Below are 13,246 nucleotides of genomic sequence, written 5' to 3' on the forward strand. Positions count from 1 at the left end.
CTTAAAATGGACAATACAAAACAATGTAAGCATGGAGGTTCCATTCAGATTAGAGAATCAGATAAAAGTAACAACAGATGTCATTTGCAGAGGTTGAGGAGCACTTTGTGCCCTTTGCCACACTCAGGGAATTTGGTCAAAAGTGGACAGACATCAACATATAAACTATTTGGAGATGAAGGCAGTAAGGCTAGCACTACTGAAATTCAAGAGAGAAGTAATAAACGAGAATGTTTTGATAGTAACGGACAACATGACAGTACGAATGTATAAAAATAAGCAAGGAGGTTTACATTCTTGGAAGCTGATGGCAGAAGCAACCAAAATATTGATTTTGGCAGGGAAGAATTTAAAATCAATTCAAACCATGTATTTGAAAAGAACATTAAATATGAAAGCAGATTATCTGAGTCAATATCAAGTTCACCCTGGGGAATGGATGCTACATCCGGAGGAATTCAACAGGTTAACGAAAGTGTTTGGTCCATTCAAAATAGATTTATTTGCCTCCAAGAAGGTTCAGAAGTATTTTTTTGACAAAGAAAGATCACAATGCAGAGGGGATAGATGCATTGAACAGTCATTGGCCAACAGGTTTATTGTTTGCTTTCCCTCCAGTGAAGATAATACAAAAGTACTCAACAAAATACAAATGGAGAAAGCTCATGTACTCTCATAGCACCAAATTGGCCAAAAAAGCCATGGTATCCATTACTAAAAAGATTGTTAATAAACTGACCAGATTTATTGATACAATAAATAGGCCAGATTTATTGACACAGGGTCCAGTGTGGCACTCAAAAACAGCATGGTTAAATCTGACTGCATGGGAATTGAGAGGATGAAGTTACAGGGATGTGGGTATACAATTCAAGTAATTGATACCATTTTGGCTTTGAGAAGGATAACAACTCAGAGGATATATAACCGTACATGGAAGGTGTTTATTAACTGGTGCCATAATGAAAAAGTGGATTTCAGAAATATAAAATTGCAACATGTTTTACATTTTCTTCAAGAAGGTATAAATAAGGGTCTAAGACCAAACACACTGAAAAGACAAATTGCAGCATTATCGGTGGTCTTGAAATTTGGAAATGGTACTTTAGCAACAAATGAGCATACAGTATTCAAAGATTCATAAGGGGTGCAACTATAACAACGTTCCCAACCGTTCATAGATTTCTACATTGGGACTTGAATATAATATTAAACAGGTTAATGAAAGCTCCTTTTGAACCAATGCAGACTTCTTGTTTAAAACATTTATCTTTTAAAATACATTTCTTGGTGGCAATAACATCAGCCAGAAGAGTATCAGAATTGACAGCCCTGTCAGTATAACCTAATTTTTGCAGGTTTAAAGAGGACAGACTAGTACTATCATTGGATGCTTCCTTTTTACCTAAGTGTATCAGAAAGCACAGTTATAACGAGAATATTTACTTACTTATTTTTTTGTCCTAATCCTACAAAAAGGAAAAGCAGTGGCACATGTTAGATCTCAAAAGGGCCATAGCGCTCTATAAGAAAAGAACAGAATCAATCAGAAAAACGGAATCATTATTTATATCATTTAATCTACATACATTGGGTCATAAAGCATCTAAGACAACATTGGGAAGGTGGATAAAAGCATATATCTTAATGTGCTATGATTTGGAGAGAAAACCAAGGCCACAGAATGTATGGCCACATTCTGCTAGATCTATGGCTACTACAAAAGCAGATATAACAACAATGTTTATTGCTTAGCCCGTGGGTCATCTCAAAATACAACAAATACAACAAAATTTGTATAATCTCTGTAAAGGGTTAAATAAAAAGGATATAAAAATGAAGAAGTAAAAATATAAATACAATAGATAATAATACATTAAATAAGTATAGTTAAGTTTATACATCATATTTTTCATCACCCCTACAATTTACTCCAATCAGCCCCACATTTGAAGATCTCAAATGAACTGTTTTACTTAAATACTGAGCTGTCATGAGAAATATTTTTGTTTCTTGACCACTCATAAAATGTGTTGTTCTAATATGGGTATCCCCGTGCATTGTTCACTTAATATAGGGTCCAAGATACAAATCTCTGGCCTGCTGATACAATTTGCACTTAAATAGTATATGTGCTATATCCTCAATTTCATGCTCTCCACAAATACAGATTCGCTCATTATAAGGGATGCCATTAAATCTCTCATATCTTACCATAGTGCCAAGCTGATCAAATCTAGCTCGATTAAATGCTTCCCTAAGGTGTTTTGGCATTTGTATTCTTAAATAGTTAGCTATTTGAAAGGTCTTTTTATATTTGCTCAGCCTTTTTAGGTTGCCTACCTTACCAAGTGTGGCTATATCCTTTTGAGTCTCAATGTCCAAGATTCTTTGTCTCTTTTTTGCTTGACCATTAAATGCACAAGTTACAGGGAGACCGCAACTCCTTATAAAGTTTGTTAGTTGCGTCGTCCAAGAGGACTGTGGATGTGATTGTAACTTCGGCATCACATATACTAAAATTGGAACGATACAGAAAAGATTAGCATGGCCCCTGCACAAGAATGACACGCAAATCACAACAAAAGCATATTCAGCATCTACTTCACTACATGATAGCTGTGAAGCAGTGGGGTGGAAAGAACCAAGTACATTCAGAAAACATTATAAAATAGATAAATTCAAATCGGCTCAAGCAGCATTTGGACACAGAGTGATGCAGACAGTAGTACATATGTAATTAAATGAAAACCCACCCAAAATAGAAGGGTTTGGGCAAATCCCAAGATATCAGTGGATTACTTATGCTGCCATCCTGAGAATGAGAAGTTGTACTTACCGTGAAGTCATTCTGGGATGGCAGGATAAGTAATCCACACCCTCCCTAACTTGGAATACTAATATGTTGCAAGAAGGGGATGGAAATAGCATTTACAATAGGAAATCATATATCAAACTGATATACAAGATATAACATTAGGTAACTAAGAAGTCTATAGACAGCAGGATAAGGTAGCTGGTTAAAGAAACTGTTGGAGAAGACAGCTAGGAGTCTTTTAAAAAAAGATGGAATGTTGACTCCTGCCTCACAGATGGCGCATGGGATAAAACCCAAGATATCAGTGGATTACTTATCCTGCCATCCCAGAATGACTCTTCATGGTAAGTACAACTTCTCATTTCTTTTTCCCAGCTCCTTCCTGAATAAATAGCCCTCAAAGAACTGATTTTAAAGTGTATCACAGAAGGGCTTCTGAGGTACTTTTAGTCTTGTTTTCTTTGTAAAAGTTTTTAATGGTCTATTTAAATTGAGATTGGAACTGAGTATCTGATAAAAGGGAGGGGTTAAATCTCCAGATTTGGGTTTTATTTGGAACCTCAGGGTTAATTCTCCAGTTCATGAACAATGACCTGTGGTCAGAATGAGTGATGGAATTGATCTGGACATCAGTGATCTGGGAGTGAGATACAAAAAAGTAATCAATTCTAGAGTATGTCTTATAAGTATGGGGGGAGTATATTCTCTATCGTGAGGGTGTGTAGCTCTCTATGGGTCCAGAAGGGCAGCCTTGGTAATGATGTTTGATAGAGGGGTGATGTGATCTATCTAAATTATAATTTAAAACTACGTTTGCATCACCACCAATAATAATTTCACCAATTGCATTGTCTAAGAGGATTTTTATAAAGCTTTACAGAAAAGTTTTCTGCTCACTTTTGGGAGAATAAAAAGTATCAAAAGTGAACTTCCTGCCTTCTGTGGTGCCTTGCAGAATTACATATTGACCATTTGGGTCTCTTATTACCTGCTCTTCTATAATGGGACATTTTTTGTCAATTAGGATTGCCACCCCTCGAACCTTCATGGAGTTTCTAGCCATGTACTGGTTTTGATCATTTGAGCTAGAAAATATATTTCCCATCCCTTTTCTGTGAGTTTCCTGAAGAAATGTGATACTAGGTTGCAATTTCTTCAAATAAATTGCAACCCAGGTGCATTTAGCAGGAGAACCCAGTCCTTTAACATTCAGTGAGACTATTCTGAGATTATCCAGATCTAAGGTAGAAGAAGAGCTTAAACATCTGCATCAGTTTGCAAATCTTGTAGCTGAATGAGTGGCGTTTGACACAAGCCTTCCCCAGTAATATTCCTTTCCAAGGCCAACATATAAAATGCAAATCTCCAAATATAACGGTGATAAACTTTAAAAACATCATCACCAAAAGGACTGGATCCCACACCAAATTTGGGAGCCTGATCAGCACAAACATGTCTGATTTCCTTAGGCAGGAATTGGTGGGGGGAGAAAACAGTAGATAGTGGGGGGAACTGGATCTCAAAACACTGTTTAGGCACTTTCAAAAGGTACTTGAGGCTACAAGATTAAAAAAAAAATTGGCAAGTAATGGTAGACAAACTGCAATATAATGAATCAACTTCTACATATATAATCACCATTAAAGGGGCCTTTAATACTTCCCTGTGTTGGTGATCTGGTCTAGAGAGTGATGGCATACTGGTGTGGAAGTGATGATGCATGGAGAAGATGGAGAAATGCTAACAAGGGACAGAGAAAAGGTAGAATTACTCAACACCTTCTTTGCTTCAGTCTTCTCAGAAAAGGGTGCTCAACCTGAAGAAAATTGAGCAGAGAACAGAATAGGGGAAATTCAACACAGAATAAGTAAAGAGATAGAAGTTATGGATAAGAAGTGATATGATATCCCTGTTTAAATATTTGTAAGGATGTCATGTTGAAGATGGAGGATTTCTATTTAGTCATGTAACAGAGCATCCCTACTCTTCGTTTAAATTTCCCTTTGATTTCTTAAATCTTGTGGAAGAGGTGTCTTGTTCTTCCTTTTCTATTTTTCTACAATTAGTCATGCCAGACTAATCTCCTCCTCCTCCTCCTCCTCCTCCTCCTCCTCTTCTTTTTTGATAATTTACCAGCTTGATAGATGAAGGAAATGCTGTGGATGTAGCATATCTTGATTTCAATAAGGCCTTTGACAAGATTCCCATGATATTCTTCCCAAAAGGCCAGTAAAATGTGAGCTAGACAATGCAACTGTTGGATGGATTTGTAATTGGTTGACAGACTGAACCCAAAAGATGCATCCTGAAGAGAAGTGTCTTGTGGTGTGCCACAGGGTTCTATCCTGGGCTCAGTGCTATTTAATATGTTTATCACACAGCAGCAGCTATATATATCTTCATATTGCACTGAGCAGTCTCTAACTGTAAGCTAATTGCCCCCATCAAGCTGGGTACCTTGAAAGAATTTTCAGGATGAGTCGACCCTGAGTCCCTGGCTGGGAATGAACTCACAACCTTGAAGTTTGTGAGCGAGTGGCTGCAGTACAAGCATTTAACCACTGTGCCACCCAGGCTTATCAACTACTTGTATTAAGGAAAAGAGCACATACACATCAAATTTGCAGATGATACCAAATTAGGAGGAATATCTAATGCCCCAGAGGACAGAATGAATATTCAGAATGACCTGAATAGTTTAGAAAGCTAGGACAAAACAAACAAAATGAATTTGAAAACTGAGAAATGTAAGATATTGAGGCAGAAAAAAATGACTAAATAGAAATAAAAATTGCATGACTAAATAGAAATAAAAAGATGATCGAAATAATGCATGGAAGGGCTACAGTTATCTCTCCACTTTGTAGCCTTGACTTTGGATTTAATTATTTGTGAATTTGTTAATATAGCACCTCTAAGAATCTGTATGTCCTCCAACATAACTCAACATCTTCCAGAACTCACGCTGAAAGGCATAGAGATTCATAAAGTGAACAATTCTCTAGGCATTTGTAGGTTCTCCAGTGCAATTCTCTGGCCAATATACAGTGCGCCTGCATTATACACGGGCGCCCCATACACGTCTTCCAGCATAAACTGGAAGCCGCACCGGAAAGACTTCTCCCACGCCCCAGAAGAAGCAATGGGGCATGCGCCCTGTGGTTTGCCAGGTGCGCACCGCAGAAACAAGCCCCATTAGTTCTAATGGGGCTTCAATTTACGTGTTTTTCCCTTATGCGGCAGGCTGACCACAGAGTTGAGCAGGAGGATCTAGAGATTCCTAGAGAGGTGTTCTCTCAGGTAAAAAAAGAACGTTTTTTTTTTTTTAATTTGCAGTTTTCCACTTTCATGGGGGTCTTGTGTCCCTAAACCCAGCTAATGTTGAGAGCCCACTGTATGTAGAAGAAATAGAAGGATAACAGATTTATTCAAAAAAGATGAACTTTCAGTTTTAAAAAGCGAAGTGGAGGCTGTACTTGGGAGAAATAAATCACCAGGAGCAGATCCCATACCAGTAGAGCTGCTTCAAGCTACAGAGACAGCATCTACTTGCATTTTAACTAAAATCTGTCAACAAATAAGGGAAGCAAAACAATGACCCTCATATTAGAAACACTCAATATACATTCCAATCTCCCAAAAAGAGGATATCAGAGAAAAGAGATTCCATCTCAAAATTAGGCAGAATTCCCTGATAGTAAGAGCTGTTTAACAGTAGAATACACTGCCTCAAAGCGTGATGGAGTCTTCCTTGGAGGTTTTTAAACAGAGGCTGGATAGCCATCTGTCAAAGGTGCTTTGATTGCATATTCCTGCATAGGGGTTGGACTGAATGGTTGTTGAGGCCTCTTCCAACTCTATGATTTTATGAGATTGCAGTAGCCACAGGGCCACTTCATTAGTCTCCCATGCAAGCAAAGTGATGCTCAAAACTGATGCTCAGAAAAGAGTGAGAAATGTCACATATCTAAACTGGATTCACAAAAGGAAGAAGCACTAGGGATCATATAGCAAACATACATTGGATAATAGAACACATCAAAGAAAGCCAGAAGAAAATCAGCCTGTGTAGTATCAGTTTAAGATATACAGTATAGCTTATAGCAAAGTGTTTGCGTAGATCATGGAAAACTATGGGTTGCTTCTAACAAAATAGGTGGTGCCACATGATTTTGATTATCTTGATACTCAATATAATCTGTACTCAGAACAAGAGGCTACTGTGAGAACAAAATACAGAGAAACACATAGTTTCCAATTGGCAAGGGTGCATTTTATCACCTTTTCCTGTTTGTACACTGAACATATCAACTGAAGCAGTATTAGACTCTGAGAAAGGAAGTATGAAAATTGGAGGAAGTGATATCATCAGTTTAAGATATACAGATACCATACTATTAGCAAAAAATAGCAAAAACCTGGAACATTTATTGGAGAAATTAAAGTAGACCCATTGAACCAGCTAAATGGTGAAACAACTCTTATGCAAATCCTATTGTTTCAATAAGTATGCTATAATTGGAATGTCAGTTGGATGGCTACTCTTATCAGTTGGGTAGCAGGACCCCTAAGTCTCTTGCATATTGTTTTTAAATGAGCCTAAATACTGGAATGTTAGTTGCTTTTAAATGATTGGATGTTGATTTTATTTTTTTAAATTTCAGTTTTTACAGGTAGTACAGTGCGCTCTCTCCTTACGCAGGGGTTCATTCTGGATCCCTCCGCGTAAGGGGGAATCAGTATATGCTGAAGCCCCATAGGAAGTAATGGGGCTCACGCCCATGGCACACAGAGGCACACCCCATTAGTCCTTCCGGGGCGCGTGATGGGCTCTTCCAGTGCAGCTTTCAGCGTATGCTGAAAGCTGCGTATGGCGCACCCGCATAAAACACAGGCACACTGTATTAATTTTAAAAAATTATGCTGCATTTTTAGTTCATTGTAGTCTCCATGGCCTTATAACTATTTAATATAAACTACCTTGAGAAGCCACAGTTATTCCAGGATATGAAATGCCATGCTCTCGTAATCTTCTGCTTTGACTACTGTAGTGTGTCATACAATCATTCATCAGCTTTAACTAGTCCAAAATACAGAACTCAGAATTTTAACCTGAGGGCAGATTGCACTGCTCCTAAGGAACAAATTAATTGCCTATTTGCATCTGTGGCAAACTGAAGGTATTGATTCTCATTTTTTTACTTATTTCTATTACCTATTTCTAAAGGGTTTTCTTGGTGAAATGGTCTCGCAAGTGGGAACACCTTTTGCCTACTTTTTGCGCAGTGCTGACAAGTGTCAGCTATGGTGCCACAACCATTCTCTCTATGAGAGTTGATTTCAGTGTCACCCACCACTAGTGCTGCTGGCCAGTAGCTGTTCCAATATTGTTTTATACTTGCCTGCCTATTATTCCCTTCTTTCATCCCTCAATTCTCTTTTCCATTTCCCTTTTCCTGTTTTCCACTCCTAGGAGTCTCTGCCCTCTTCCCGCCTTGTTTTCACCTCCCACTTTGTCCCCAGCAGCAACAATGGCCTCCTGTTCTTTGTGAGGAGAGTCCTGATGTTTCTGGGCTCCCCAGTCCTCCCACTCTGTACGCAGCTACGGCAGCCTCCTGTTCTTTGTGGGGAGGGCCCTGATGTCCAATTACAGTGTACGGATGTGAGAGCTGGACAGTGAAGGAAGCAGACAGAAAGAAAAACAGCTCATTCCAGATGTGTTTCTGGAGAAGAGTACTTAGGATGGCCAAAAAGACAAACAAAGGGCCCTTGAACAGATCAGACCAGAGCTCTCCTTGGAAGCTAAGGTGATCAAGTTGAGACTATCATACTTTGGTCACATAATGAAATGGCATAGATCACTAGGAAAAAACACACAATAGTGCTAGGAAAGGTAGAGGGTAGAAGAAACAGAGGAAGACCATGGACCACAGACCAGATGGATAGACTCGACGAGGGAGGTTATGGGCAAGGGCTTGCAGGAGCTGGGCAAGGCAGTAGTGGATAGGGATTCTTGGAGATGTATCGTCCACAGGGTCACCATGAGACAGAGTTGACTCTAGGGCAGCTAAAAACAACAACAGCAGTAATTATTTCTGTCTGTGCTGGTATTTTCAGTTGAACAACAAGTTATAGATTTTTGACTCCTGTATAATATTATTATTACATTTTATTGATATTAATCACCTATTTATTTTTCACTATCTGATGGTGATAAATGTGAATTTGCAAAGAAAAATAGTATATTAATATCCAAATAAATAAGTAATGTGGGGATTATTTATATTTCTGTTTGCTCCTGTTTGAAGGGTTCTGAAGAGTTTGCAACTATTAAACAACTGAATGTTGTGATGTTGAAATTTTCTAATTAACTTGTCTGTTATTTTATCCTATGGGACATGATACCAAACTGATATCCAAATACCTCTTCCCCCCCTCCTCCTCCTCTTCCTCTTTGTAGTCATCTGGACATGGATTGAATGGAAATATTGTGACTACTGGAAAAAGAACAAGTAAGTAATAAATCCAGTATTATAAGATCTATTAATACTTTGCAGTTTAATCAAACACACCAAAGAAAATGGTGTAATCATGTATTTATGCAATATGGTGTAGTGAGGAGTGTAAAGGATGGTGAGGTTAAAATACCACAGCAGCATTGGCAACCTGGTATAACTCCCTGGTATAATGAGTCCTGTCATCTCTCAGTTTCTACAATAGCTGCAGCAAAGGATAGAATGCATATACTACAGGGCATTAGTTGAGTTATCACAATACATCTATTCACTTAATTTTTTTCCTCTGCCAAAAATATTCTCCCAAAATATGTCATGATCTTTCTTTCTAGCACATGCTAAGCTATAATGAACAGTCATCAAGTACCCTTGGTTTGTTTTAACTTTTATTGCAATAAAATGAACATAAATACATTCTGCCAAGTGTACCAAGATATGGTAACATCTTTGGTAGGCTCTTAATGTTCCTGTCTTTCAGCCTTATTTCCTGCCACTATCCAAAATAATCATAATCCAAAATGCCCATTCTATGTACAGGCTTCCTTGGGTCTTCTGTCCATCACAACAGCCAGTTTTCCCATATTATAGCTGCGTCTGCTGCCACAATGCAGAATTAATGGTGTTTACACCACTTAGAGACTGTTCAGTGCAATATGAAGCAGTATATAAATGAAACTGCTGCTGCTTGATAAAAATGTTAAATAGCACTGGGCCCAGAACAGAACCCTGTAATACCCCACTGGTCACTTCCCTCCAAGATGAAGAGGAGCCATTGCTGAGCACCCTTTGAGTTCAGCCGGTCAACCAATTACAAATCCAACTAACATAGTCTAGCCCTCATTTTACTAGCTTGTTTGCAAAAATACCATAGTGGACCTTGTCAAAGGCCTTACTGAAATCAAGATATGCTATGGCTACCGCATTCCTTTAATCTACCAAGCTGATAATTTTATCAAAAACAAACAAATAAACAGATCAGATTAGTCTGGCATGACTTGTTTTTCAGAAACTTTTTGTGATTATGGCATTCTTTTCTAAATATTCTCTCTGTTTAATGACCTGCTCTAGAATCTTTCTTGGTATTGATGGCAGACTAGCAAGGCAATAATTGTTGGGCTCCACTATTTTTTCTTTTTTGAAGATGGGGACAACATTTGCTCTCCTCCAGTCTACTGGGACTTCTCCTGTTCTCCAGGAGTTCTGAAAGATTGTGAAGTCAAAGGCTTTCACGGCTGGCATCCATAGTTTTTTTGTGAGTTTTTCAGGCTACATGGCCCTGTTCTAGAAGAATTTATTCCTGACGTTTCGCCTGCATCTGTGGCTGGCATCTTCAGAGAATGGTGACATTAGTGGCATCACTGCCTCTCAACCAAGGGTCATACAGTATATGTACCCCATACACCTCCATGTCACCATTCTCTAAAGATGCCAGCCACAGATGCAGGCAAAATGTCAGGAATAAATTCTTCTAGAACACGGTCACATAACCTGAAAAACCCACAAAAAGCTATTTCCAAGATTATTGTCAATAGCTCTGAGATTACATTTGCCAGTACTTTTAATACCCTTGGATGTTGTTCATCTGGTCCCAGAAACTTAAATTTATTTATATTAACCAGATATTCCTGTACTATCTCTTTCCTTATTCTGTACTTCATGTCCTCTGTTCCATTTTCCCCAAGTTGAGCACTCTTTTCCTTTTGTGTGAAAACTGAAGCAAAGGTGTTGAGTAGTTCTGTCTTTTCTCTGTCCCCTGTTAGCATTTCTCCATCTTCTCCATGCAGTGGCCCTACCATTTCCTTCTTCCTTTTGCTATGGACATACCCCTCAAAAGCCTTTTTTATTGTTCTTAACCTCTCTAGCAGGCCTGAACCCATTCTGCATTTTAGCTTTTCTGACTTAACCCCTACTCATGCTAGCTATTTGTTTGAATTCCTTTTTGGTGATTTCCCCCTTTACCAATTCTTATATATTTCTTGTTTAAAACTTAGCTCAGTTGAAAGTTCTTTAGTCATCCATCCTGGTTTCTTGAGACACCTCCCATTTTCCCTCTTCGTTGGAATAGTTTGAAATTGTACCATCAGTATCTCCCTTGTGAGAAACTCCCATCTATCCTGAACTCCCTTCTCTTATAGTATTCCTGACCACGGGATCACCTCCAGTATTTCCCAAAGTGCTGAAATCAGCTCTCCTAAAGTCTAGAATGTGTGAATAACTAAAAATTTATTAAATGTAATACTTTAAAAGAAAGTTATCTAAAAAATGCTGCATAGGTGGTATCTGACTCCCTCCAGATTAGCTAAAATGAAAAAACAAAACAATATAACAGTAATTGCTGGAAATGCAAGGATAAAATAGGTACTATGTACTATATACAGTGGCAATGCAGTAAAGTAAAAAATATTGGGAAAACATACATAAGATGGTGCAGGAAGTATTAAAGATAAATATCCGTCTTGATCCAGAACTGTTTCTATTACATATAGTAGACATGATAAAAAGTTAAATTGACACAAAGTCAGATCAGCGTGATTCTATACATGATAACAGTAGTACGTATGACATATGCTAAATATTGGAAATCCAGTGTAATTCCAACCCTAAAAGCATGGAAATTAAGGGTCAATGATTTAGCGAACATGGATAAACCAATCATGTATATGGCAAGGAAAACAACCCAAGAATATGAAAATAAATGAGAGAATGTTAAAAAAAAGTCTTATTATGATAAGACATAGATATATTATGGTTAAAAACATTTAAAAAGAGGGGGAATACTTGTCAGTTATGTGAAGCATTATAGAATTATAAGCTGTTAATAGCATACTGATATACATCTAGATGGATTAATAACACAATTATTTCTTACTTGTTGGTTCATATATCTGTATGATATACCTATAAAGCCCTACGTGGCTCAGGTCCACGCTATTTGGCAGACCATTTCTCCTGGTATGAACCAGCCTGGACTCTGAGATCCTCTGGAGAAGCCCTTCTCTCCATCCCAACACCATCACAAGCACGGTTGGTGGGGACGCGAGAGAGGGCCTTCTCGGTGGCTGCCCCTAGACTCTGGAACTCCCTTCCCAGAGAGATCAGAATGGCTCCCTCCTTGATGGACTTCCGCTGGCAGGTGAAGACCTACCTATTCACACAGGCATTTAAGGAATTACTATTAAGACACAGTTTTTTTCTCTGTACAGTGGTGCCCCGGGTTACGAAATTAATTCGTTCCGGGGCGCCGTTCGTAACCCGAAAAGCCTTCGTAAGCCGGATCGCCATAGGCGCTAATGGGGAAAAGCCGCGATTCTGTGCAAAATAGCGCCGAAAAGCACCAAAAGTTTTTTCGTAACCCGAAAAAACTTTCGCAACCCGGAACAATAATTTCCTATGGGTTTTTTTCGTAACCCGGAAATTTCGTAACCCGGAGAATTCGTATCCCGGGGTACCACTGTATATAGTTTTATCTTTTTAAAATATGTTTTATTCTTTTAATAACTATCTGTTTTAATACCGTAATAATTTAATTCCTTTTTAATGTACTTTAAAAAATGTTTTAAATTATACTGTTTTTAATGCTTTGAAGCTGTTCTGAGTCCCAGTCCTGGGAAAAGAGCAGGATACAAATAAATATAATAAATGTTTATTTATATGTATATTCTTTGTATTTTTTATTTTTCTTTTCTTTCTCTTTTTTATTATTCTGTTCCTCATTTTCTCCAATTTATCCAATGCAGAAACTCAATAATATATATATATAGATAGATAGATAGATAGATAGATAGATAGATAGATTAGAATGCGTGTCAGACTATTCCTGGCTTCTCCATTCCTCTATATAGCAAACTCTAGGAGAACATGATCACCCCCACCTAAGGATCCCACAACTTGCATCTTGTTAACCAGCTCATCC

At 38.1% G+C, this 13,246-nt stretch overlaps 1 protein-coding gene and 1 non-coding gene across 4 annotated transcripts in view; both read left to right on the forward strand.

The window, feature by feature from the left end:
* The window catches only part of LOC149319009 (AN1-type zinc finger protein 4-like), a 115,080-nt gene that overhangs the window by 77,302 nt on the left and 24,532 nt on the right, over nucleotides 1–13,246 (forward strand). For 2 of the 3 annotated variants that reach the window (XM_089510920.1, XM_089510921.1), the window contains exon 9: nucleotides 9,279–9,330. The exons of the other annotated variant lie outside the window; for it this stretch is intronic. In XM_089510920.1, the coding sequence (XP_089367046.1) occupies nucleotides 9,279–9,330 (52 nt within the window). The remainder of the gene's footprint in view (nucleotides 1–9,278; nucleotides 9,331–13,246) is intronic. 3 annotated transcript variants of the gene reach the window in all.
* LOC149319010 (U6 spliceosomal RNA) lies at nucleotides 2,490–2,600 on the forward strand. Its single transcript, XR_016280347.1, has one exon. It is a non-coding gene; the product is annotated as a U6 spliceosomal RNA (small nuclear RNA).

The sequence above is a fragment of the Sceloporus occidentalis genome, unplaced genomic scaffold (genome assembly GCF_023333645.1).
Source record: "Sceloporus occidentalis isolate IW3139 unplaced genomic scaffold, rSceOcc1.0.p SCAF_2, whole genome shotgun sequence".
NCBI classification, from domain to species: Eukaryota; Metazoa; Chordata; class Lepidosauria; order Squamata; family Phrynosomatidae; genus Sceloporus; species Sceloporus occidentalis.